The sequence below is a fragment of the Hyperoodon ampullatus genome, assembly GCF_949752795.1.
Source record: "Hyperoodon ampullatus genome assembly, chromosome: 19".
In the NCBI taxonomy this organism is placed as follows: domain Eukaryota; kingdom Metazoa; phylum Chordata; class Mammalia; order Artiodactyla; family Ziphiidae; genus Hyperoodon; species Hyperoodon ampullatus.
Genome location: NC_136932.1, coordinates 41,814,836 through 41,837,394, shown reverse-complemented (window position 1 = coordinate 41,837,394; position 22,559 = coordinate 41,814,836). Strand labels below are relative to the sequence as shown.

The 22,559-nt window shown below is 55.8% G+C and overlaps 1 protein-coding gene across 2 annotated transcripts; it reads right to left on the bottom strand.

Moving 5' to 3' along the window:
• Nucleotides 1–2,445: 2,445 nt before the first annotated feature.
• On the bottom strand, nt 2,446–20,812 carry CAMKK1 (calcium/calmodulin dependent protein kinase kinase 1; the record flags this gene model as incomplete). Of its 2 annotated transcripts, none has more annotated exons than XM_079725273.1 (15): nt 20,438–20,812; nt 19,493–19,540; nt 18,684–18,737; nt 18,082–18,133; nt 17,696–17,829; nt 17,216–17,252; nt 16,333–16,354; nt 15,001–15,089; nt 11,476–11,675; nt 9,570–9,623; nt 8,869–8,942; nt 7,113–7,200; nt 6,786–6,914; nt 4,651–4,754; nt 2,446–2,548 (listed from the first exon to the last, which is right to left on the bottom strand). In XM_079725273.1, the coding sequence occupies exons 1-15, from the start codon at nt 20,795–20,797 to the stop codon at nt 2,446–2,448; spliced, it is 1,548 nt and encodes a 515-aa protein (XP_079581399.1). In that variant the 5' UTR covers nt 20,798–20,812. The 2 variants fall into 2 exon arrangements, with proteins under 2 accessions (XP_079581399.1, XP_079581398.1); XM_079725272.1 differs by having other exon boundaries at nt 2,446–2,518.
• Nucleotides 20,813–22,559: the final 1,747 nt, after the last annotated feature.

Genomic DNA, 22,559 nt, shown 5'->3' with positions numbered 1-22,559 from the left:
GAGACTCCTCTGATGACTTGCAAAGGGCACACAGCTATTAGATGGCAAAGCTTGGATTCAAGATGAAGGCTGTCTGAGTTCAAAGATGACTTTTTCTCATCATGGCCATGGAGAGGCCTCCTATAAGCAGGGAGCTGCCGGGTCCAAACAGTTGGTACCAGTGCCCAAGGCTAAGGGGGCACTGGGAGGACACTGGCCCGTATCACAGGGACTCCTGTGAGGCTTCACTTGGGGCTTCTGCCCCATGAGGAGTAGCACTGGCTCCCAAGGACCAGACCTTGGCCTCCCTGGGCCCCTGAAAAACAGGCAGGATGCCCTGATGGGCCACCCACTGGCTCCCAAACGCCCTGTTCTTCCCAAGGAGGGGCCACAGGACCTACCCAGGAGACTGAGTCACATCCTGGACTGTAGCCCCTCACCCTCCAAATCAACCCTCCCTCCCTCCCTCCCCCACCCCCAGAGCTCCTCCACTATTGTCCTACTCAGACCCCTGCAGAAAAGTTAGCAAAGCCAGCTGGCGAGAAAGAACACATCCAGATGCAGAAAATGTACATACCAAGTTTGGGGGGTTTGTTTGGTTTTAACTCAAGAAAGGGCTTTTATTATTTTTAACTCACTTCCTAGGAAGTTAATTTTTAAAACACTCTTATGGAGTTTGTCCATCCCTTGTGCTACATTCGGAAACAATGACGCCAACCCAAACCCTCAGTGATGGGGTGAGCATGGGCAATGAAGCCGGGCCCACCTTTGAGCTCTGCGAGGGGGGAGCGTGTCCCTGACACCCCTACCCTCCAAGGCCCCAGCGCAGAGATGCTCAGGGAAAACATGCTGATCCGTGAATGGCCTCCCACGAACTCTATAAAAGTGCTCTTAAGAATAGTACCGAATTATTGTTTAAGCCCTGGGTTACAATGCCTTAGCGCAGAGGGGCAGGGAGAAATGTGCACCCAGTGACAACTGGCCGCGTTCTGCTCAGAGCCTTAAATAAACATAGACACTATATTACAGATGCACGTGCTGGTGCAAGACATGCTGTGTGCAGCAGATGGGCACGCACGGGCGTGCGTGCATGGAGAGGCGATGTACACCCACAGGCACAGACACACGCGGGATGCAGCCTTCCTCCAGCCCCACCTCCTTCCCTTCCCAACAGGGTGCTTCTGCAGCAGGAACCCCGGGAGGGTGACTGAAATCCCTTGTCTGGCCCATGTCTTCAGGGCATGTCTTGAGTCCTGCTTTATGTTCCTTTGGGGGTCAGTCTCTTCAGCATTTGGTCAGTCAAGGCCAAGCCAGCCAGCCAGGCACTGTTCCCAGAGAGAAGTCGGCTCCAGCTCTGAGCAGGCGGGATGACAACTGCCCTGGGGTGAGCCAGCGACAAAAGGCCCACCTCTCCGTGGCCACCTGCCAGCGTGCACACCCCACGAGGGTTCCGGCTCTAGCGAGGCCTCCAACCTGGGCAGTTGGTCCTTCATCATTGGAACGTGAGGGCAGCTTCCAGGACCAGATGGGGAGGCCAGTGCTGGATCGAAGACTTGATTTCAGTTACTTCAGCATCTGCAAGGTCACAGCCCTGTGAGTCCAGGGCCCTCGGTCGATGTCAGCCCTGGTTATCTCTGGCAGCCACGGCTCTGGGGAGCCACGGGGGGAGGGAGGGAGGCGGGCAGAGAAGGGTGGTTCGGGCCTCTGCTCAAAGCCTCACTCAGCCCATCCTCCAGAGGGTGAAACATAATCCGGGAAGGTCAGTCCAATCCACTTGGCTGCCAAGTGATGGTGGGTATGCTGGGAACCACCCAAAGCTGGAGGAAAGCTCGATATGTGTTCCCAGGCAGAGCTTTGCACCTACCTCCCCCACCAAGTTACCAAAAAAAAGATAACGAAAAAGGAATCTGGATTCTCCAATACTGGCCCCCGCCCCGGTGAGGCCCAGGAATACCCACCAAGGGCTCAGAGCCTTCACGTCAGTGTTCTCAGTAGACAGGAGCTCTGGCAGCGCCCCCCTGAGGAGGGCAGGGTACACTCCTCCTTGTGCAGGTGGCAGCTGAGCCACGCCCACCCGGCCTCTGCAGTGGTAGCAAATGAGGATTCCACCTGTCATCTTGGTTTCCTGCCTCCTGCCCCTGGGCCTTGCCAACCAGCCGGTGAGGTTTCTAAGGCACCATGGGCACCCAGCTTCCCCAAAGAATGGGTCCCGCCAGGGAGAGCCAGGACGAAACAAAAGGCTTTGTGGGAGCCCTACCCCCCCAAACCCCAGGTGACACACATTCCGATGCTGTCCCTGGACACGCACTTGCGGAGGTCATGCAGCACGACAGGGGAGGAGGGCCGGGAGAGGAGCCACAGTCCCCAGCCCCCTGCCCGCAGGGGCAGCTGTTGGCATGAGGGCAGTGGGCCTTTGGAGGCGCAGGATGAGCGTGCTGCCAGGCGGCCCTGGGCGCATGCAGGGGCTCAGGACGCAGCCTCATCTTCTTGGACGCCGGGGAGCTCCGGGCTTTTGCCTCCTTCACCACACCCATCCTTCCTGTTGAGGGGACACCAGAGGCAGAGGGACCTCAGGGGTCAGAACATGCATGCACAAGGACACTCACACACACTCACAGGCATTTATATCCACATATCTCAAATCCCCCCTCACCTACTTTCTAAGCTCATCTCAGTCTCACCCTCCCGCATTGTGGTCCCTTGCTGGTTTCCTCACCCCTAGTCTCAGCCCACAACCCTCCATGGCTCCCTACTGCCTGGAGATGAAGTCTAGATTTCCCAGCCTGGCTTCCAGAGCCTCTCCAGATCTGACCTTCCTGAGCTGACTTCCCTGCATCCTCAAGGACCAGCCAGGTCACAGGCCTTCTAGGCTGGCCTAGATCAGCCCCCATGGTCCTGGGTTGAAGGGTTTTGGTTTTGCATTTTCTTTTCTTTGTTCACAGGACAGATTCTACCTATTGGTCTCAGGATTCTGTCACATATTCAGTAGATTCCTGTATCAGCTCTTTTCCCCTAAGACCTTTTTTTTTTAAACATGATCAATGAGTGGATTTTGATACCTTTAAAAAGGATCAATCCCATTTAAATCTACTGTAGAGTTTCAACAATTATACCGAAGCATAAAAAACAGAGACAATCAAGGACAAATGTTGGGACTCTGATGAGGTAAAACCTGCTTTTCAAAATTAAACTTGAGTCACAGAACTATAGAATGTTATAGCTGGGAAGTATTAAGCCCAATCCCTTCACAGTCCAGATGAAGGAACTGACCTGTCTACGCATTAACATGTCCATGAAAGGACACGATTGCTTTGTTCAGTTGTACTCTTGATGCCCAGCCCTGTGCCCTGCGTGGATGCGTCCCTGGCCTGTGACTGGCCTGAATCACCACTAGGGGGCGCCTAGTCACAGACACTGAGCTGGAGACCGACGTCCAGGTTTGCGCCTCACGGTCCTAGTTCTGCCTGCTGTGCCCGGCATAGTTAGTAATAGCTTCCTCTTTCTTTCTCAAGAGGGGCTCCACTTGGACGCAGAATATGTGGTCCCCTACACTATGCCCAATTCCAGCATCGCAGCCTGCAGATCTAAAAGAGCCCAGGGAACCCCTTCCCTAGGACTGGCCACCTCACAGAAGAGACAGGGAACAGGAAGTAAGCTTTGGACAGTCGAGGCCTCTCCCAGGCCCCAGAGCTCACCCCACTTAGGCCAGGGAGTCTGTCAAGAGGAGGCCAAGAGGTTGGTACATGGACCTCCCTGGGTGCAAGCAACCTCTGGCAGGGAGCAGACACCAGCTTGTCCACTATGATGGGACCCCATACGTCTGAAGAGGGTGGTCTCACACAGACGAAACCCACATCTGGGCCCCTGGACGGCACAAGTGAAACTGCTCCTTCCCCAGAGGCCGACGTACCTGGACGGCAGCCGCCGCTCACCTCCCAGGGGAGCACATCTCCTCCACAGAGCGGGCTGGCTGGCACAGCCCCTCTGTCCCGCAGCTCCCTTCGCAGGCTAGAGGAAGGCGACCCAAGTCCCAGGACCACATTCTGGTCCAGGACCCCCTTACTGTTTTCTCTCTGCAGGTCTGTGCGCAAACTCCAGCAGGCCTTGTCAGCATCCCAAACTTTTATTTCAGTGGAAGAAGGTGGAAACGCTGAGGGCAAGGCTCACGGAGGTCTGGGGAACTGCTTTTCTGCCCTCCCCCAGGAGGTGGCGAATGTACCTGCCGGGCTCTCAGGCGGGAGCCTGCAGCACTGGGGGTTCCTCTTCCCTGGCCCATCATCGTCATCACCAGTCTGCCTGTCCTTACTTGCTGAACAAGCATTTACGAAGTGCTGACTGGGTGCACGGCCTCGGCAATGGCCGGATGTATAGCACAGGCCACTTGGGAAGGCAGCTGACCCACCCCGCCCCCAGACCAGGAAGAGTCAGCAGAAGTGTCCCTCCCTCCACACACAAACCAGCTTCTACAAAGAGGTCTGCCTGCAAACCTCGACTAGGCTGCCGTGGGCTGAGAACAGAGGTGCAGACAGGGCCCTGCTCTGAGGCCTGGCCGAGTCCCCAGGCTCCGGGCTCAGCCTGCACAGCCTGGGGATGCTGAGAGTGAGGGGAGGGGCCACAACTCTCACCCCACTGCAGGAAGCACCCTGCAGGCCTCAGCCCACCAGTACTTACAACGATAAGCTTCCCGGGGCAGACAGGGATCGCTCTTCCCTCCGCGCCTGGGGCTCAAACGGGTTCCCAAAGGAACGCTTTCTCAGCATGGACTTAACCAGGATCTGGGGAAGACACATCAGCGTGAGGAACACAGGCCCCCGGGTTCCCAGACGCGCTGGCAGCCTCCACCCTGACTCCCGGACGGGGAGGCTGCTGGGTGGGCCCTGCTAAAGCTCCCTTTCCTTGGGCAGAGCAAGGAAGAGCATCCCAAGCAGAAGAAATGGCAAGAGTGCGGAGGGGAGTTGGTTGAGGGTGAATTCCGGGAACGGCGAGGAGCCCGGTGCATCTGGTGCGTGGCGGGCACAGAGGCCAGGAGCAGACCAGGAAGGGTCTGCAATGCCAGGCTGAGGGCATGGGGAGCGCAATTAGGAAATGCCTTCTGGCTACACAGGAAGGATGGAGTCGAGAAGAGGCCGTCCCAGGGGCCAGAGAGGAGCTGCGCAGTGGCCTGGGGGGATGCCAGGAGGGGACGGGCTGCTGTGCCCTGGCTCTCTGACTTTGTCCCTCCTCCCGCTACAAGGACAGCTCCATCCTCCTGCCCACACGCACGCAAATTCTCACACACCAGCATAGCATCAGGGGTGCCTTTACTTCTTCCCTCCTTCCTTCTTCCTTCCAACAGAAAGTATTTATTGAGCGCCTACATATGCCAGACACTATTCGAGGCACAGGGACCACAGTGAGACAAAACTTCTCGCCCTCATAGAGTTTATATTCTAGTTGCGGGGACAGGTAATAAATAAGACAGAGCAGTAGAATACATGTTAGTTAGTGGTAAGGGCTCGGGAGGAAAAAATAAAACAAGAAAGGGGGATAAGGTATGACAAAGAGGAGGTTGGAATTTTCGATAAGGGGCTGGGAAGGTTCACTCACTTCTCACTGAGAAGGTGACTGTGGAGTGAAGACCTGAAGGGATGAGGAAGCGGCCCTGTGGACATCTGGGCCAGAGGATCCCAGGTGGAGGGAAGGGATGTTCAAAGGCACTGGGGCGGCAGCTTCCGTGGCATGTGGTCGGAGTGAACGGAGGGAGGAGAGGAGGTGGGCAGGGTCTGGCAGGCAGTCAGGCGCGTGGCTCTTACTCTGAGCAACATGGGAGCCTGAGTGAGCAGGGTCTGAGCTGAGAAGCGACACGAGCAGGTCACTGGACCACCCTGGCTGCTGAGTTGAGTGTTAACTGTAGTGGGGGCAAGGGTGGAGGAAGGGCAGGGGGACAACCTGGGAGGCGATTCCAGTGGTTTACAAAAGAGAGTATGGTGGTTAAGACCAGGGAAGTGGCAGTAGGGACCCTACGGGAGCTGACGATTCCTGGGACCCCATACAGCCCTGGAGCTCTGTAGAGCACAGGACTTTAGCCCGCTGGTCCTACTGGACCCAGTAGGGAGGCATGAAGTGCACAGGCCAGACCCCATGCCAGGCACAGGCCCCAGCTCGCTCTCCTGGCCTTGTGTTCACCCCGACCCACTGCGAAACCTCAGCGCAGGGCAAGCCATGGCTCTCAGTGTCCCCCCATAAAAAAAACCAGATGGCCATCAGGGGCTACGTTAATAACTTCCAACTGTTAACGTGGGAGATGTCCAGAGGAGGATGCGAAAAGCTGAAACGTGAGAGGAAAGCGGAGGGAGCACACAGGTGGTGTCTGCCTGACACGCGGGGGCCCCGGGACCACGTCTCCAAATCAAAGGCATGCTAGGCCTTTTCCCTCTCATGTCCTTGGCACCTAGTCCAGTGCCTGGAAAATAGCAGAAGCCCAATAAACGTTAGGAAGAAAGGGAGGGAGGGAAGGAGGGAGGAGGGAAGGAAGGAAATGCTTCTCTGCCGTGGTGAATGCTGACACTCAGTGAGGGCAGTATATTTAAATCATGCGCTCTCCTCACCACACCTCCTGGTCTCCCTACCACGAGGCTGAATAATGTGACCTTGCTCCTGTGGGCCTCTAGTGGAACAGTGGCCTCAGGGGCCCAGCATGGGGGCTGGCCAACCAGGAAGCCCTCTGCCCCCCACAGGGGCCAGCACAGAGCTAGTCTCAGGCAGCAGCCACGCCCACCCCCCCAGGCTCTCCCAGGAGTCGGTGCCTTCCACCGCCATCCTCTTACCACTGTGGTCCAGCTGGGGATGAGCTTGACTGAGTTCTTCACCTCCTCCTCGGTCACCTCCACCACGCTGCAGTGCTCCTCCTCCGAGGGAAGGGGTTCCTGCCCATTCTTGGTCACCCAGGGATGCAACTGCGGAGCAGAGGGCAGGGTGGGTCAGGGCCACAAGCAACAGACATCGGCGAGCGAGGGACCCAGGCATTCCACCAGCCCCAAAACCCCAAACCCCAACCCAATACACAGATGTCCCCAGTGTAAGGCTCCCCAGAAGGGGAAACTGAGGTCTGTTTTCTGTGGCCCAGCCCAGCCCAGCACCTCTGGTTCCCCAACCTTGATGTCTGGCACCCCAATTCTTGTTTCAGGGTTCTTGTCTAGCATCTTCAGGATTAAGTCCTTGAGCTCTTCGCTGACCTTTGGCCTAAAGAAGGGGAAGGAAGGAGACGAGGGAGAGACAGCTGATGGTCCTTTGCGTCCCACCTCTCCATCCCACCCTGCTCCAGGCTTCCCTGATCAGTGCACACCAGGGCAGAGACACCGCCGACCCTCCTTCTCAGAGAGCAGGAGGGACACCCCCAAAGGTACCAGGGTGGAAGGAGAGAGTTCCAGAACAAGCGTATGGATATCCTTCTCCCCTGAGTACGAAGTAAAGCAGTCTCCCTCAGGGGTCAGAGGTCACAGACACAAACGGGGTCCCATGGGTGCTGGACACCCCCTGGGAGGCAGAGGTGGCAAGGATAAGGCGAGAAGAGTCGCTTTATGGGATCCCCAAGAGGCCTTCGCCCCCACTCACCATCTTATCTTCTCCTCCACCTGGGAGGCGGCCAGGGAAGATACCCATTTGACAGAGGAGGAAACCGAGGCTCACTGCCACCCAGAAGAGGGAGGGCAGGGGTGAGACTCAGGGGGAGGAAAGCAGGACTCAGCCCCGCATCAGCTTCGACTGTCTCTGTTTAAACTTCAGGCTTCGATGCTACTTAAATTCTTGGGAGAAGGAACCTACTCTCAGGGCTACGACCTTGGCTCCCTCTGCTGTCCTAGATACTTAATCCCTTTTCAAACTCCTGGGCTGGGGAGAAGGATATACCACAGGGGTGAAAGGCTGGGAGACAGGCAGCCACGGGAAAGGGGAGGAAGCCAGTGCCGTGGGGATGGCGGCAGGGAGCAGGGAGCCGGCGGCAGGTGAACAGGTGGGGGGACCCAGGGGTCCTTGAATGCCCGGGCCAGGGCGTGCCTCTTCTTGTGGGCTTTGGGAAGCCTTGGAAAAACTTTCAGCAGGCAGCATGGTGAGATCTGTTGCGCTTCATCAGGGTCACTCTGGCCTGACTGCGGTAGCTGGACAAGGCAGAGGCCTGAACTAGGCAGGGGGTGCCGTTGGCAATGGAACCAAGAGAAATGTAAGAAGTGGACTCAGCGCGGCTTGGGGCCGTACAGGAAGTGGGTGCGAGGGGCAGGGACACCGAGGACAACTCCCAGGTTGGTTTCTGACCTGGGCACTCTGCGCGGATGGTAAAAGGGCCCTGAAAAGTGAGGCGCTAGGGGACTCAGGCTGGCTGCCATGGTAGCTGGCGTCATAATCGGAAGAACCGTGGATCGGTGGGGAGGCCTCTCCAAACAGTCCTTCTGGGCTCAGAGACCTCAGTCACAAAGGAAGGAGCAAGGGGGAGGGAGTGGCTTCAAATCCCAGACCCACTAAGCCTCCACTTTTCCATCTGTGAAACGGGGGAGCGCACTGGCATCGTGAAGCCCCCCCCAGCCCGTGTGGAGAAGGTGGAGGTTCCCCACGGGTGCAGGGTCTGCATGGGGTTGATGCCACTGACCTCCTGGAGGCCTTCAGTGAAGAAGCAGGATGAATGTGTGACCTGGGGTCATCCCTGCCCCACTCCCAGCCTCAGAGTTCCCATCTGTTCAATGAGATCCAACCCAGATGTCTGAGACCCCGCTCACATCTCCCTCCATTTGTTCCCAGGGAGCAGCACCCCAACCTCCAGATCTGCAGGCTGGGGTGGGGCCCGGAAAGGACAAAAGCTCTGCTAAAACCCAGACACGCCTCCCTGGGGGTGGGCGGGGCCCGTGGTGGACAACTCACTCCTCCAGGAACACGATGGCCTCATTCTTGATCTTGCGGTGCAGGGCCAGGATGAAATCATCGATGAATGGGCACTGCGGTGGGGAGAGACAAAGGATGTGGCGCCCAGCGCCTCAGCTCGCTGCGGGCAGCTCCGGGCTCTCGTGAGCTGGGGGGGACCTCGTCTAACTCGTTCAGGTCCTAGCCCACAGGAGATGCTCAACAAACGTGGACTGAACGAATGAGTGCATGACAACCACTCGCAGCGAGGCCTGCACTGCCAGGGCCTGAAGTTTGGGAACATGTTCCCTGAGATTCCCTCCTGTGCCTCAGCACGGTCCCTGGAGCGGGAGCACCTGCGGACGGGGATCTCGGCACGTCAAGGTTGGGTGTCCGGCCTGACCCAGAGCAGAGGTCAAGGACAATTTGTTGAATGAATGAATGAGTGAATATGTGAATGAATGAACGGCACCATCTACACCTCCCTTGGGATGTCTGCTGTCCCAGGACTCCTGTGCATGAATCCATCCCCCCAAGGGGACAAGAGGAGAACAGAAAAGTCTCTTTTCCTTCCGTCTTCTCTGAGCTGGGTGGGCTCTTTCAAAAGTCACTTTACTTAAGGACACAAAGGCAGGGCCTGCATCTGTCCTGCATCCTGGCCCATGGTGCCCAGCCCATGGTGCCAGGGCTGCCCCAGCTCTGCCAGCCCACCCAGCACTCACCTTCCCATAGACAAAGCAGTACAGCGTGACCCCTGTGGCCCACACGTCCAAGGCCTAGAAAGAAACAGCTCATATCAGTCCCCCAAAAGGAACTGACACCCCTTGGTCACCCAGCTTCAGTGGGCCATGGGAGAGGGCAAGTGGGGAACCTCCTTCCTCAGTCATGTATTCAACTCAACAAACACTCCCAGGCCCCTCTTCCATGCTGGACCCTGTGCTGAGCACTGGGGACACAGGGACAGCCAGACCAGGGCCCTTGCTGTCAAGGGTTTCCAAGTCTCCTTGGAATAGGCCCAAACCAGACATGTTTCCAACTCAACAGGTACAAAACCCCCTTCATCTACAGGGTCGCATTTGCTGTACACACGACCCAGACGCACCCCAGAAACGACAGTATATGTGGAACTTATACTCGCTAAACCAGTTCTGGCTTCGAGAAGTCATCCCTCTTCCTGATGATCCACTGGAAAAGCCACCATCCACCTTCTTTCTGACACCAGAACAGCCCCTGGCCCTCAGCTACCTCCACAGCCCCTTGGGGCTTCCCTGAACCCTTGAATGTGCCCTCTCTCTACAAGTTCCTCCTCTGAAACCCCACCTCCTCTCCTGGTATCCACTTTTTCTCTTATGTGAATGATTCTCAAATCTCTGCCTACGTATTCCTGCCACAGATGCCTCATCTGAATCCAACCAGGGAACACCAAACGCAAACTGACACCATTCTACAAAATAACAGGCCTGTTCTCTTCAAAAATGTCAAGGCCAAGCCACTTTTCCAGATTAAAGGACCCCAAAGAGACATGACAAGTGAATGCAGTGACTGACCCTGAATCAGATCCCAGACCAGAAAAAGAAAAGGCATTAAAGGACAGTATGGGGACAACTGATGAAATCTGAATAAGGTCGATTAGATAACAGTCTTTTATCGATGATAAATGTCCTAACTTTGATAACTGTACTGAGGTTATGTAAGAGAATGTCCTTGTTCTCAGAAAATATCTCCAGAAGTATTTAGTGATAAAGGGGCATAATGTCTCCAACTTCTATAAATATAGGGAGAGACAGTGAAAAGGTAAATGGGACAAAATGTCAATAATTGGTGAATCTGAATAAAAGATATAGGGGAGTTTTTTGTATTATTCTTGCAATTTTTCTGTAAATTTGGAATTATATCAAAATTAAACGTTAAAAAAAAAAATCTCTATCTACAGCCGACTCCTGAGCTCCACACTCACACACGTGTCCAAGTGCCTCTCGACCATTTCCTCCATGGCAGGACCACAGTGGGGCAGCCAATACTTCACAGGGTAGAGCAGGATGTGCCCGGGGACACACAGAACCACAGTCCCTGCTCAGAAACCTTTGCCACTGCCTCTGTCACTCAGGACAAAGCCCAGACCCTTAGGACTTCCAGACCCTTTAAACGCTGTCCAAGCCCCGCTGTGCCCCCAGTTCTCTTGTATGTTCTCTGGGCTCCACCTCCTGCTCAAATTCTCCCCATTCTTCAAGGCCTAGTTCAAAGGCTGCCATATCCAAGAAGTCAGGGGAACCCCTGACGTCCCCCCAGACACGAGCTCTCCTGCCCTTGCACCATGACCAGAAGAGCAGGGAGCTGGGCCGTCCAGGCTCCGTCTGTTCCACAGCCCAGCCCAGAACTCAGCACAGAGCAGCTGGCGGGAAGTATCCGCAGGGAAGACTTGGGGCCGTTTTGCTGGAGAACGAGAGGAGGCCCAAGTTCAGCGAGTTTGTCGGACTCCAGAAGGAGGCAAACATGAGGGAGGGGACCATGTTCGGTCCCTCCTGAGACATGAGGACCCTGGCACTCTCAGGTTGGAAATGGGACCCCGTGGCACATACCCCTACCCCTCCACCTGAACCCCAACCCAGCCCGGGTCCTGGGAGCCACCTTCCCACTGAAGCTCTGGCCGGACTCAGAAATGGCCTCGGGGGCCATGAATGCTGGGGTCCCGGCCGTGCTGGATAGCCGAGCGTCGTTCCCCTCAAACTGGTTGCTGACGCCAAAGTCGGCGATCTTCACGTGCCCATCGTCCCCCAGGAGCAGGTTGGATGGCTTGATGTCCCTGTGGATGATCTTCTGGTAGTGCACTGCAGAGAGAGGCAGCTCGAGCGCTGGCCTGGGGCCCTGCCGCCCAGACCCCCCACCTGCTCTTGCCTGGCAGTGGAGGCTGCCTCAAACTCCAGGGGAGAAGGAGCTGGGACTTCCTGTCCCCTGCACACATTCATCTCTCGAGGACCTCAGAAGAGGACTTCAGGGCCCCCTTCTCAGCTATGCAGTGAAGACACTAACCTAGGCTGTTAGTAACACAGCCAGGACTGGACTCTTAGGAATCTTTGGACCCCAAGTCCAGTGCTCTCTCCATGGCAATCAAGGCATCTGCCACTGAGGGTGGACGTCAGAGGAAACTGGGGGAAGGGGTCCTCCATAGGCCATCCCTGGCCCTCCCATGTGAGTGTTGTCTACAGGTTTGAAGCCCATCAAAATCTTTCCCCAGTTCTATCCCCCCACCCAGCCTGTCACAGCTGTCCCTGTTCCTCGGACTGAGGGTGGGATTGTGGGGTATCCTGCAGAGGTATCGCCTCAGCCCTAGGGACTCTGGGCTGATGAGGTTTTGGAGAGGGAGGGCACCCCAGGCCTTGGGACTGCCGGGATGAACGTGGCCGGGGTAAGGGTCGGCCCTAGGGACTCTGGGCTGATGAGGTTTTGGAGAGGGAGGGCACCCCAGGCCTTGGGACTGCCGGGATGAACGTGGCCGGGGTAAGGGTCGGCCCTCTCTAGTAGGCTGAGTGCCCACCCTGCTTCCTGGGTCCAGCACTGCCAGGAAGAGACGGGCAGCTCAGGCTGAGATGGCCAGCAATGTCCCAGCAGAGAAAAGGCACTGACCTCATCCCACAGCCATCCACTTATGGGCTCCCTGCTCAACAAATACGTTCCCCTGGACCAACAGACCCCAGGGTGCTGGAGAGGAGGGAATGGAATGGGAAGGAGGGAAGGGGAGGGGGAAGGAGAAGGAGAGGAAGGCTGGGGGCAGAGGGAGTGAGCATCATATATTAACAAGAATAACAACAGGACCCATGGCCCTATAGCAATTGCCTCCTATGTGCCAGGTACACACAAAGCATTTGACACACACCCATCAGAACACAGAAGCTCAGGAGGCTGTGTATTTGACCATGGAAAGTGGGCTCAGATTCTTATCTCAAACCCTGGCATCGCCCTTGAACTCCCAGCTCTTTATCCACATGGATATCCCATAGACATCTCAACATACACCTCAGTATCTGTCAATCACATATTTAATTGAGAACTTGATTTCTCTTGTCTGCAACCCCCGCCCCACCTAAACACACACACGCACCGCCACCACACAAACAGAACAAAAGCTCTGTTCCTCTTCTAGTCTTTCCCAGTTAGTTAATGGCCATATTATCAGCTGCTCAGGCCAAAAACCTCAACTCCTCTCTCCTTCAGACCCCACATCCAATTCATTAGCAAGTTCTATGGACTGGACCTCTGAGATATATTCCAGACCCGACTGCTTCTCCTACCTGCATGGCTGCACTTGCCCCGTCTGTAAGAATCAGGCCTGAGCCTCCCCGACCACAGGGCCTTCCCAGGGCAGCCTCAGCTCTCCCTTCTGGGGGCCAGAATCACAAGGCGGGTCTTCAGCACCGGGTGCCACCATTTGTCTGCTTGTCCAGTCCCTGGTGCTGACCAATTCACTCCAGAAAGCCCTTCATCATGGTTAGCTGGGTCTTGATGAGGCTTTACCCAAGAGCCAGATGGGATTAGCTTGTTTTTTTCTGTTGTTTTGTTTTGTTTTGTTTTTTGCAGGGAGAGAGGATGGGAGACAACAGGCCCAGGACAAGAAGTGGGTGGAAGCCAAGCTGGTATGGGGTTGTGTCTGCTGCCAGCCACACCAGGGTGAAGTGCCCCCTTCTCACACCTCTAGGCCCTTGTTAGGGACTTTTTGCAAAGCCCTTCCCTCTCTGTGCCTCAGTTTCCCCATAGGTACAAAGACAGCATTAAAATGAAGGCACTGGAGTGGCTCAGATGAGATAAAGACATTCACTGCAGGTCAAACCTCAGCTGGTCCTCACCTGTTCCCCTAGGGAGAGAATATGCTTCTGATAAACCAAGCTGAGATTTCAGAGGGATGGGCTGTGCCCCACTCCCCAAACCAGGCCAGAACCCTAGGTGCCTGCGGGCCCTCTTTGCCCCATGACCAGTTAGTCACCCAGTGCTGCCCACCTCACCTCATTCACATTTGCTCCCCGCTGCCACTGCCCTAATCCAGGCCTCACCATCTGTCATTTGGGCTGTAGAACCAGCCTTCTCCCTGACCAACTGGTGGGCTCTTGCCCTCCATCCAGCCACCATATGCTGCCAGACAGAGCTTTCCAAGACACAAATCCTATCACTCCCCTCCCCTGCTCAAAGCCCTCAGGGGCTCACAAGGCTGACAGGATAAAGTCACGAAAGTCCTCTACGGAGGCATTCCCAGCCCTCGCGGTGCAGCCTGGACAGCGTTTACAGCATCATCTTTCCCTTTCCCTGGCTCCCAGGTTGGACTTAACCCAATTGAACTTCTCCCCAGTCTCAAATAGTACTCCTCTCCGTGCCGCTGTCATGCAGTTCTCTCCGCCTGGTGTACTCCCTCCCACCATGCCTCAAACTAGCCAACGAACTCCTACTCATCTTTCAGGACCCTACTCATAAGTGGCCTCCTCCAGGAAGCCACCCCTGGTCCCTTAGTGCTCTGACAGTCCCTGTGCCTCCCCAGCCTTGGCAGGCACTGCTTAGGTTCCCGTCCCTCCCACTAGGCTGCAAGATGCTTGAGATCACTTCTGGGTCTTTGGCATCTACACGCCCCCAGCTGGCACTTAGTAGGTACTCGTAAATGGATAAATGAATGAATAAATAAATTCCACAGATAGAGGATAAACGAACATCCTCCCTTCTGAGCTCTCATCACCTTAGGGCCCCTCACAGTAAACGGACTCTGCTACCACCCACTGGCCCCATACCAGGACAGACTCTTCCTCGAGCCGCTGGACATAAATTCCTTCCCACAGCTCTTGAGGCCCAGTGGAGAGACTAAGCTTGGCTAAGAATTCAGCAGAGGTGAGATACACGCTGAACGTCCAAGGCGCAGGCGGACGCGGTGACGACCAGGCGCCGCGAAGGACCTGGCGCATGCCCAGTGAAGTCTGCCGCCACCCTACCTGTTCAGGAAGTTTCGGCCCCGCCCACAGGCCCATTTCCCCACCCCCAACTAAAGATGATTGGTAGATCAGCACTGACTGACAGGAACTGCTCAGAGCCTGCTCAGCCTGGGCTCCGTCTCCTCTTGTGTCCCCTCCACTCCCCCCGGGTCTCCAGCCCCAGGGGCGCAGGCAGCCCCTCACTCACAGTACTCAAGACCCAGAATGATGTCCCTCAGGTAGAGACGAGCTTGCTCCTCGGGGAAGGGCTTGTCGCAGGGCACTTCCATGACCGGCCTATGGGGAGGGCGGGGAGGAGGGATGTTTCGCCGGAATCAGGATGAGTAAAGGCAGATGTCAGGTGGAGGGGAACAGGGACTGGGCCGTACAGACCCCTCAGGACGTTTTGGGAGCCCTCTATGCTCGAACGGGTCCCTAAAACCCCAGATAGTAGCTTCTTCTCCCATATAATGAAAATTTGAAAACACACATAGATGCAAATATCCCTTTTCAATCACTACAATTTCAAATTAGCTTTATCTTAATTTCTGATTGGCTTGGTATTCCTTCTTCTAAGTACTTAATTATCTATAATCAAACAGTTATGAAGATGCCATTTAGGGCAGTGTTTTCAAACTGTAGGTCCAGGACCAAGAAGGTCATGAAATCAATTCAGTGGATGCCTACTGCTTTTTTTTTTTTCCTAATGAAGTAGAATATATCAGAGTATACCACATGTAATACACTGTTTTATAAAACTTTGGTTTCAATTACAGATATGGATGGCAATGTAAAACTTGTATTTCTTACTTTGAATGGAGGTCAAAAACGCTGAAAGCCCCTGAGTCTTAAAAGGACACCACTCCCTGCCCCTTCCCCAAATTGGTCTTTAGGTAGCCTCCCAGGCAGAGAGACAAGTCACAGCCTGTATTCAAGGCCTTGGCAGTTAGGGCCCCCAGTCCACCCAGCCCCGTGCCCTTTACTGCATGTCTGCTGTTCTTCACATACCCTGAGAAGGTCAGACAAGGCAAACATGAGTTACAACCCTAGATTTCATCAGTGACTTGCTGTGTGACTTTGGGCAAGCCACTTACCCTCTCTGAACCTCAGCTTCCCTTCTTGTAAATGGGAGTGAATGGGGTCCCAGCCGCCCAACTCACAAACTTGTAAAACTGAAAGAATTCTTTGTGATTTGAATACAGATGAGAGTTGAGTTCCATCTCTATACTTTTGCTGGAGCAATATTCCTTTCTTCTCTCTCTTCTCCATCAAAATCTTCTTTCCAGTTCTTCAAGGCCTGGCTCAAAACCCACCCCCTCTTCCTGAGGCCTCCCTGGCTATTCCAGTCTCACTGACCCCACCGGCCTTCAAAGAATCGTCCTCTTGGTCTCTCGTTCTGCCCCCACTCCCCAACCCAGACCACAGCTCCCTAAGGACAGAGCCTGGACCTCTTTTTTTCACTAGAGTAGCTGACCCCAGGACTAGGGATACAGGGAGGGAAAGGAAGACTTGACCTGCCTGATCGGGATGGGGAACTCACCCCTTTCTCAGGAGGTCAAACACTGAAAGAAAAGAGAAGAAAAGAAGAGTAGGTAAGGTGCAGCCAGGCTGAAAAAACAGCCGATGCCAAGGTTCCTCCCTGTTCTGGAGGGTGGGAAAGAGGGCAGGCATCCAGGCATACTTGAGGGAGGGGTAGGACAGGGGTCCCAGGGTATCAGAGGAAGTAAATGAGAGTGGGTCGACTATGGACCTGCCTCACTAGATTCTCAGGTGCCGAGTGAGGACCATCAACATAGACCCCTTTTATAGGGGGGAAACTGAACCTCAGAGAAGGGGAAGGAATTTTTCTACAGGTCATAGCAGATAGGCAGGTAGGAGAGGTAGTGGAGGCTAAAGACTTGGCCTCTGATTCCTAAGCCAATGTTCCTTCTGGCCCATTCCCTGAGAGCTGCTAAGCCCAGCCCTGAATCAGGCACCAAGGACTTAAGTAATAACAACAGCATACTATTACTAATAATAGCTAATGTGTCTTGTATATAATAACGCATTTACTTCTCACATCAATACTATGAGGTAGATACCATTATTATCCCCATTTTACAGGTGAGGAAACTGAGGCACAGAGTTATCAGATAGGGTCTGGGAACCCACGTCACATAGCCTACTTCCTGTATCTATCTGATCCACCATCTCTCCAGTCAGTGGAGTGGGGGCTTGGGAATATTTGTTGAATCTAACTGGATATTCTGAGCCTGGCTCAGCATGGCTGGGCAAGAGAATCTGGGCCTTGAGAACATGTGTTTCCTCTCTGCCCCCAGGAGGTCAGTGCGTTGCACACAGCCCATCTAAACGTCAAGTGTGACCCCGGGGAGCACTCAGACCCACCGGGGTAAGCTGCTTTGGGGATGAGCTGGGTCACTCACCCAAATAGAGATTGTCCTCAGCTGGGTCATCCAGGACCTGGTGAGAGGGAGCAGACATGAGGGTGAGTCTTGGGGAGTTATGGGGTGGACATCCCAGGCTTCCTCATCCTCACCAGCCCTGGGACCCCTAGTGTGCTCCACAGCCACCCTGGACGATGGAGCAGGAACTATGCAGGCACCAGGCAGATGAGGCCTCAGAAATGACTGGCCCCGACCTGGGTTCACCACACGGCACCCAGCCCCTCTTCCCCTCCTGCCATGATGGGGGCTCACTTCTTGCCTCTGGGGCAGCTCGTCCCCCTCCATGAGAACTTGAGAACATCCCAGACCAGCCTGAACTGACCCCAGAAGCCTCCCGGCAGTCCCCACCCCAATTCTGGCCCTGCCCTTGGCGTATTTCCCTCAGCAGGATCCCTGGGTCCGTGCCAAGTGCCCCTGCATCAGAGGCTACTCCACAGGCCTCACTGGCTCACCACCTACCTCAATCAGCTTGACCACATTCACGTGGTCCAGCTTCTTCAGGATGGCAATCTCCTGGTACACCCGCTCCAGGGGCAGCAGCTGCTTGGCTGGTCCTGCGTGGACAGCCTGGGACCCTCTAGGGGGAGGACGACCTGTGACCAGGAAGGGGAGTCCAGCCAGTTGCAGAAGGCTGGGCCTCACCACGGCCCTGCGACCAGCCTCAAGCAAGAATCTTGCAAGACGATGGCCTTGGCCTCAACCCCCGAAGCACAGTCCCACCACCAGGCCTTTGCTCACGCTCTCCCTGTCTACCCCCAGTCCTAACAAAAACTAGCCTCCAAGGTCTCCTCCTCCTCTGCCCCCAGACCAGGAGCTCCCAAGCCCAGGACCAGACAGGTACGTACGTGGAAAGCCATACTGCTTCAGTAACTTCTTCTTGGAAAGAACTTTCATTGCCTGAGGAGGGAGGGGCAGACATGTCACTTGTGTGAAGCCACCAGGGGTTAGAACAGGCTGGTTACATGTGGACTGAGGTCCAGAAAGGCACATGAGCATCTGTCACTGGCACTGAGGATATGGACTGGCCGCAGTTATGCTGGATTAGGAGGTAGCCATATCCGAACCTAGGCCTCACCCCTATTCCCCCCAACAAGCCTTTCTAGAGCTCTCCCCTTAGAGGCATCCAGCCTCTGCTTGCATATTCCCAGGGTCAAGCAGCTCATTCCCGAGAATTCCCTGGTGGTCCAGTGGTTAAGAATCTGCCTTCCGATGCAGGGGACGTGGGTTCAATCCCTGGTCAGAGAACTAAGATCCCACATGCCGCGGGGCAATGAGGCCCACGGGCCACAACTAAAGAGCCTGCATGCCGCAACTAGAGGGAGCTCACTCCGTTCACAGGCAGCCTTGTCCTCTGTCTTAGCACAGCCTCTGCCCACCCCCCCCAGCCTCCTAGGGCCCAGCTTGGAGGGGCCCTAGACTCACATAGTGAGTCTATCCCCAGACTCACATAGTGCCTGTCTTCACTTTCGTTGTAGGCCAGCCTCACCACGCCGTAGGCACCCTGCAGATAGGCACAGGTCAGCCCCCGCTGGACAGGACAGCCTCCCCCAAGACGCCCAGCAGAAGGGGAGCCTGAACAGCTCCAGCCCCCTCCTCCCGCTTCCCATCTCCACCCCTGCCACCAGTGGGCATAAATTTCAGGCGGGCAGGGAGAGGGCTCCTATGCCCTGGTCACTGCCCCTGCCCGGCTCAACACAGCTCTATGCCTTCCCCAGTCTCTTCCATCAAAAACTCTGGGGAGGGGACTTCCCTGGTGGCGCAGTGGTTAAGAATCCGCCTGCCAATGCAGGGGGCACAGGTTCGAGCGCTGGTCTGGGAAGATCCCACGTGCCATGGAGCAACTAAGCCCGTGTGCCACAACTACTGAGCCTGTGCTCTAGAGCCCGTGCTCCACATTAGGAGAAACCACCGCAATGAGAAGCCCGCGCACCATGACGAAGAGTAGCCCCCGCTCACCGCAACTAGAGAAAGTCCGCGCACAGCAACGAAGACCCAACACAGCCCAAAACAAATAAATTTATAAAAAAAACAAAAAACTCTGGGGAGTCAGGAATCAGGAGTCATCTCCCACCGCCCACCCCAGGTGTTTCCTGTAGAGGACAAGACTTTCCCCACTTCCAGGCTAGGACCTTCGTGGGCCAGCCTCACGTTCCCAGAGGAGGAGAGGGGATTCTGCCAAGCAGAGGATCTGGACAGGCTGCCTCCGCACATCCCCCAGACAAGTTCCCACTGCTCCTGGCCTGCCCCCAGGCCTACCTTGCCAATCTCACTCTGCAGCTTGTACTGGTTCAGCTGCACACAGTCCTGGTGGGGGAAAGAGAGAGGATATCAGGTAAAGCTTGATCCAGAAGCAGCACTGCTCCCACTCCAGGAGCACGTCCAGGGCCCCATCCTGGCCCCAGGCCCCTTGCTCCCAGACCCTGGGTCTCACCAACCTTTCGAGTTTACAAAGGCAAGTGAGGTAGTGCCAATGCCAAAAGTGAAGCCGAAAGTGACAAGACTTGGACAATGTTTGAAAACATGAATGGTGAAGCATGCCTATGCTTTGCTCCCTAGGAGTGGTGGAAAAATGCACTGATTCCTACCTGGATGCTGGGGGCTGGGAGACCCTGATGGGAGAAACCCATGAGCAAGTATTTCCAGAAGCAGCTGAATGAGGAGACTGCATGGACAAGAAAGATAAGGAGAGCCTTGGGGACAGGAGACCAGAGCCCTGGCTCAGGCGTGAAAAGCTCAGCTTCTAAAGCCTGTAGATTGCTCAGTACTTGGGTTCCCTTTCAGATCTAAGTGGCAACGACGGAGCCCAGAGGCTGGAAGCATGCTGGCAGCTTCTGAGTCAGAGCAGACTCTAAGAGGCAGGATGAGAGGTGGAAGGCTCAAGCTGGGGAAGACTTGGGGGACAAGAGGACACACTGTCTATCCTCAAATCTCTAAGAGGACTTCTTGGGGGAATAAGGGAGGGACCTATTTCCTAGGCCTGGACTGGGGGTGGGAATGGTGAGACTTACAGGAGGCAGCAATTGGCTCAGATGAAGCTCCCCCGGGTGGGAAGAGACCATGTAGTGAGGTAGTGAGCTCCTCAGCTCTGGGGGTATGCAAACCAAAGGCTAGACAGCTGTGTGGCAGGGATAGGAACAGCAAAGGGTCTTCACTGAGGACTACTGAAAAGCTCGTGGGCACCCCCAGCTCTGCCCCACCAACCTCTGCGTCCGAGATGGCCACATGGTGGGACTCAATGGTGGGCCTGCGCCATGCCCGTGGGGAGATGTGGCTGGCAGGCCCTGTGGCGTAAGGCCCAGCCTGGGCCTCGAGGTAGCTCCCTGCTGGCCGCTCCTGCAGGGAGAACTTCCTAGCCGAGAGGCCGGGCCGGGCAGTGGGGCATCTTGAAGTACCGCCGGGGATCACGGAGGCAGCTCTGGCCCGTGGTGAAGGGTCCACACAGTTCCTGGCGGGCTCTGGGCTGCCATCGGTCTCCTCCAAGTGGGCCACATCCATGGCTGCCACTCGCTCCACCAACTCTGCCCGAGGGTCCTGGCAGCAGACCGCTGGGCCCCCCTCCATTGCCACAGTCAGCCGGTTCCTCTGTGCAGCCTTACTGGGAACCTGAGAAAAGAGGGCAGAGAAGCCTTCAATCCTGGCCACAGAGCAAGGAGGTCAGATTTCCAGGCCCTTCTCCCATCGTAGCCACAAACTGTGAGTCCCATCTCCATGTCTTTACCTGGCCTGTTCCCTCTGCCTGGGTTGCCAGCATCCAAACTCAGGTCCCCCTACTAACTAAAGGAATTCCAGGAACTCATCTGGCTCTGCTGCACACCAGCCCTCTAGACCTGTGTCCGCATCTGTAAAACAGGCACAGTCACATCAGCCTTCCTGGCTTCACAGGGAAGCAAGGAGAATCTGATATTCTGGAGTCAGGACAGACAGACATGGGCAGAACACTGGAGGCCCAGCAGTACTGGGAGAAGCAGAGCCCCAGGTCAGCTCAGGCCCCCAGCCAGCAGACAGCCCAGTGACTCACAGCCCCACCCCCTGACAACAGAGCATTCCAATGCTGCTGCTGTTGCCGTCTGGAAGCTGAGCTGGGTTCCTGATGCTCCAGGCCCACCCCCCTCCACCCCTCACTGCTTCCAGGAAGACTTCCCTGGGTCTCCAGCCTCTCCCACCCGTCTCACTTCCTCCAGGAGACCCCTCCAGGGCCACAGGGCAAGTCTCCCATTCCTCCCTTCCCTGCCCTCGCAGAGCCCGCAACCCAGGACAGGGTCCATTAGAGGAGGGGGCTGCTACTTTGGTGACTGTGAAGAGAGACTTCACTGCACTTATTTCTCCTGGTTTTTCCTTCCAGTTTATTCATGTGGCTAAAATGTTCCCCACATCTGTTCAGGCTGAGATGCTCCCCCTGGCCTGGCCTTATATCCACACTGGCCCTATTGCAGTCTGAGCCCCCATCTAGGCTCCAGGCCAAGGACTAACTCCAGCTTGAACCCCAAACCAACCTCCAACATCCAGTCCCAGACCTCACACTCGACTACAACTCTGGGCTGAACCCTGATACTCAGGCTGGGACTCCATTTCTGCCCCAGGCTGAGCACTGGCCCCACCCCACTCGATGCCCCTCCCCTTTCCTGGACCAGACTCAGCATCTTCTCAGGAAAAGGAAGTAAATGGACTCCTGACCCTCTGCTCTTCCTGTCTGGTGGTAACTTGCGCTCTCACCACACAACAATTTTGAGAACATGGTCTCCGTTACACCCCTTATTCCCCCATCACCTTGCTTTGACAGATGTCAAGGAGGCAGGTTTCACTGGAGTCCACTGGCCACAGAGGAGCCTGGGCTGGGTTCCAGTCCTGCCTGCCAACCTACTGTGGGCCCTGGGCAGCTCCTTCCTGACTCTGAGCCCTAGTCTCCCCATCTGTACCACAGATGCAGGACCTTCCCAGATTCCTAAGGCCACAGCAAAACTTGGAGATGGATTGTGGGTAAGGGTGTGGTCCAGATCCCCTGTGCCTGGCACACAGTGTATTGTATGAGTAGAAGCCTGGTGGAGCTGATGTTGGCATGCAGCATGGAAGGGAGAAGGGAAGTTAGACTGGCAACATGAAAAGACATGGACACTGGACCTAAAGGAGTGAGGGGAGTGGGGGTTGGTGAGGCTAGAGCATCAGGGAGGCCTCCCTGGAGGAGGTGAGAGTGGCAAGTCGGAGTAGAACACTGGGGAGGACGCTCTGAAGGAGGTGAGGAAGGGAGGAGGGCTGGAGCATCATGGAGGCCTCCTTGGAGGAGGTGGAATGGGATTAGAGCATCAGGGAGGCGTTGGGAACCAGA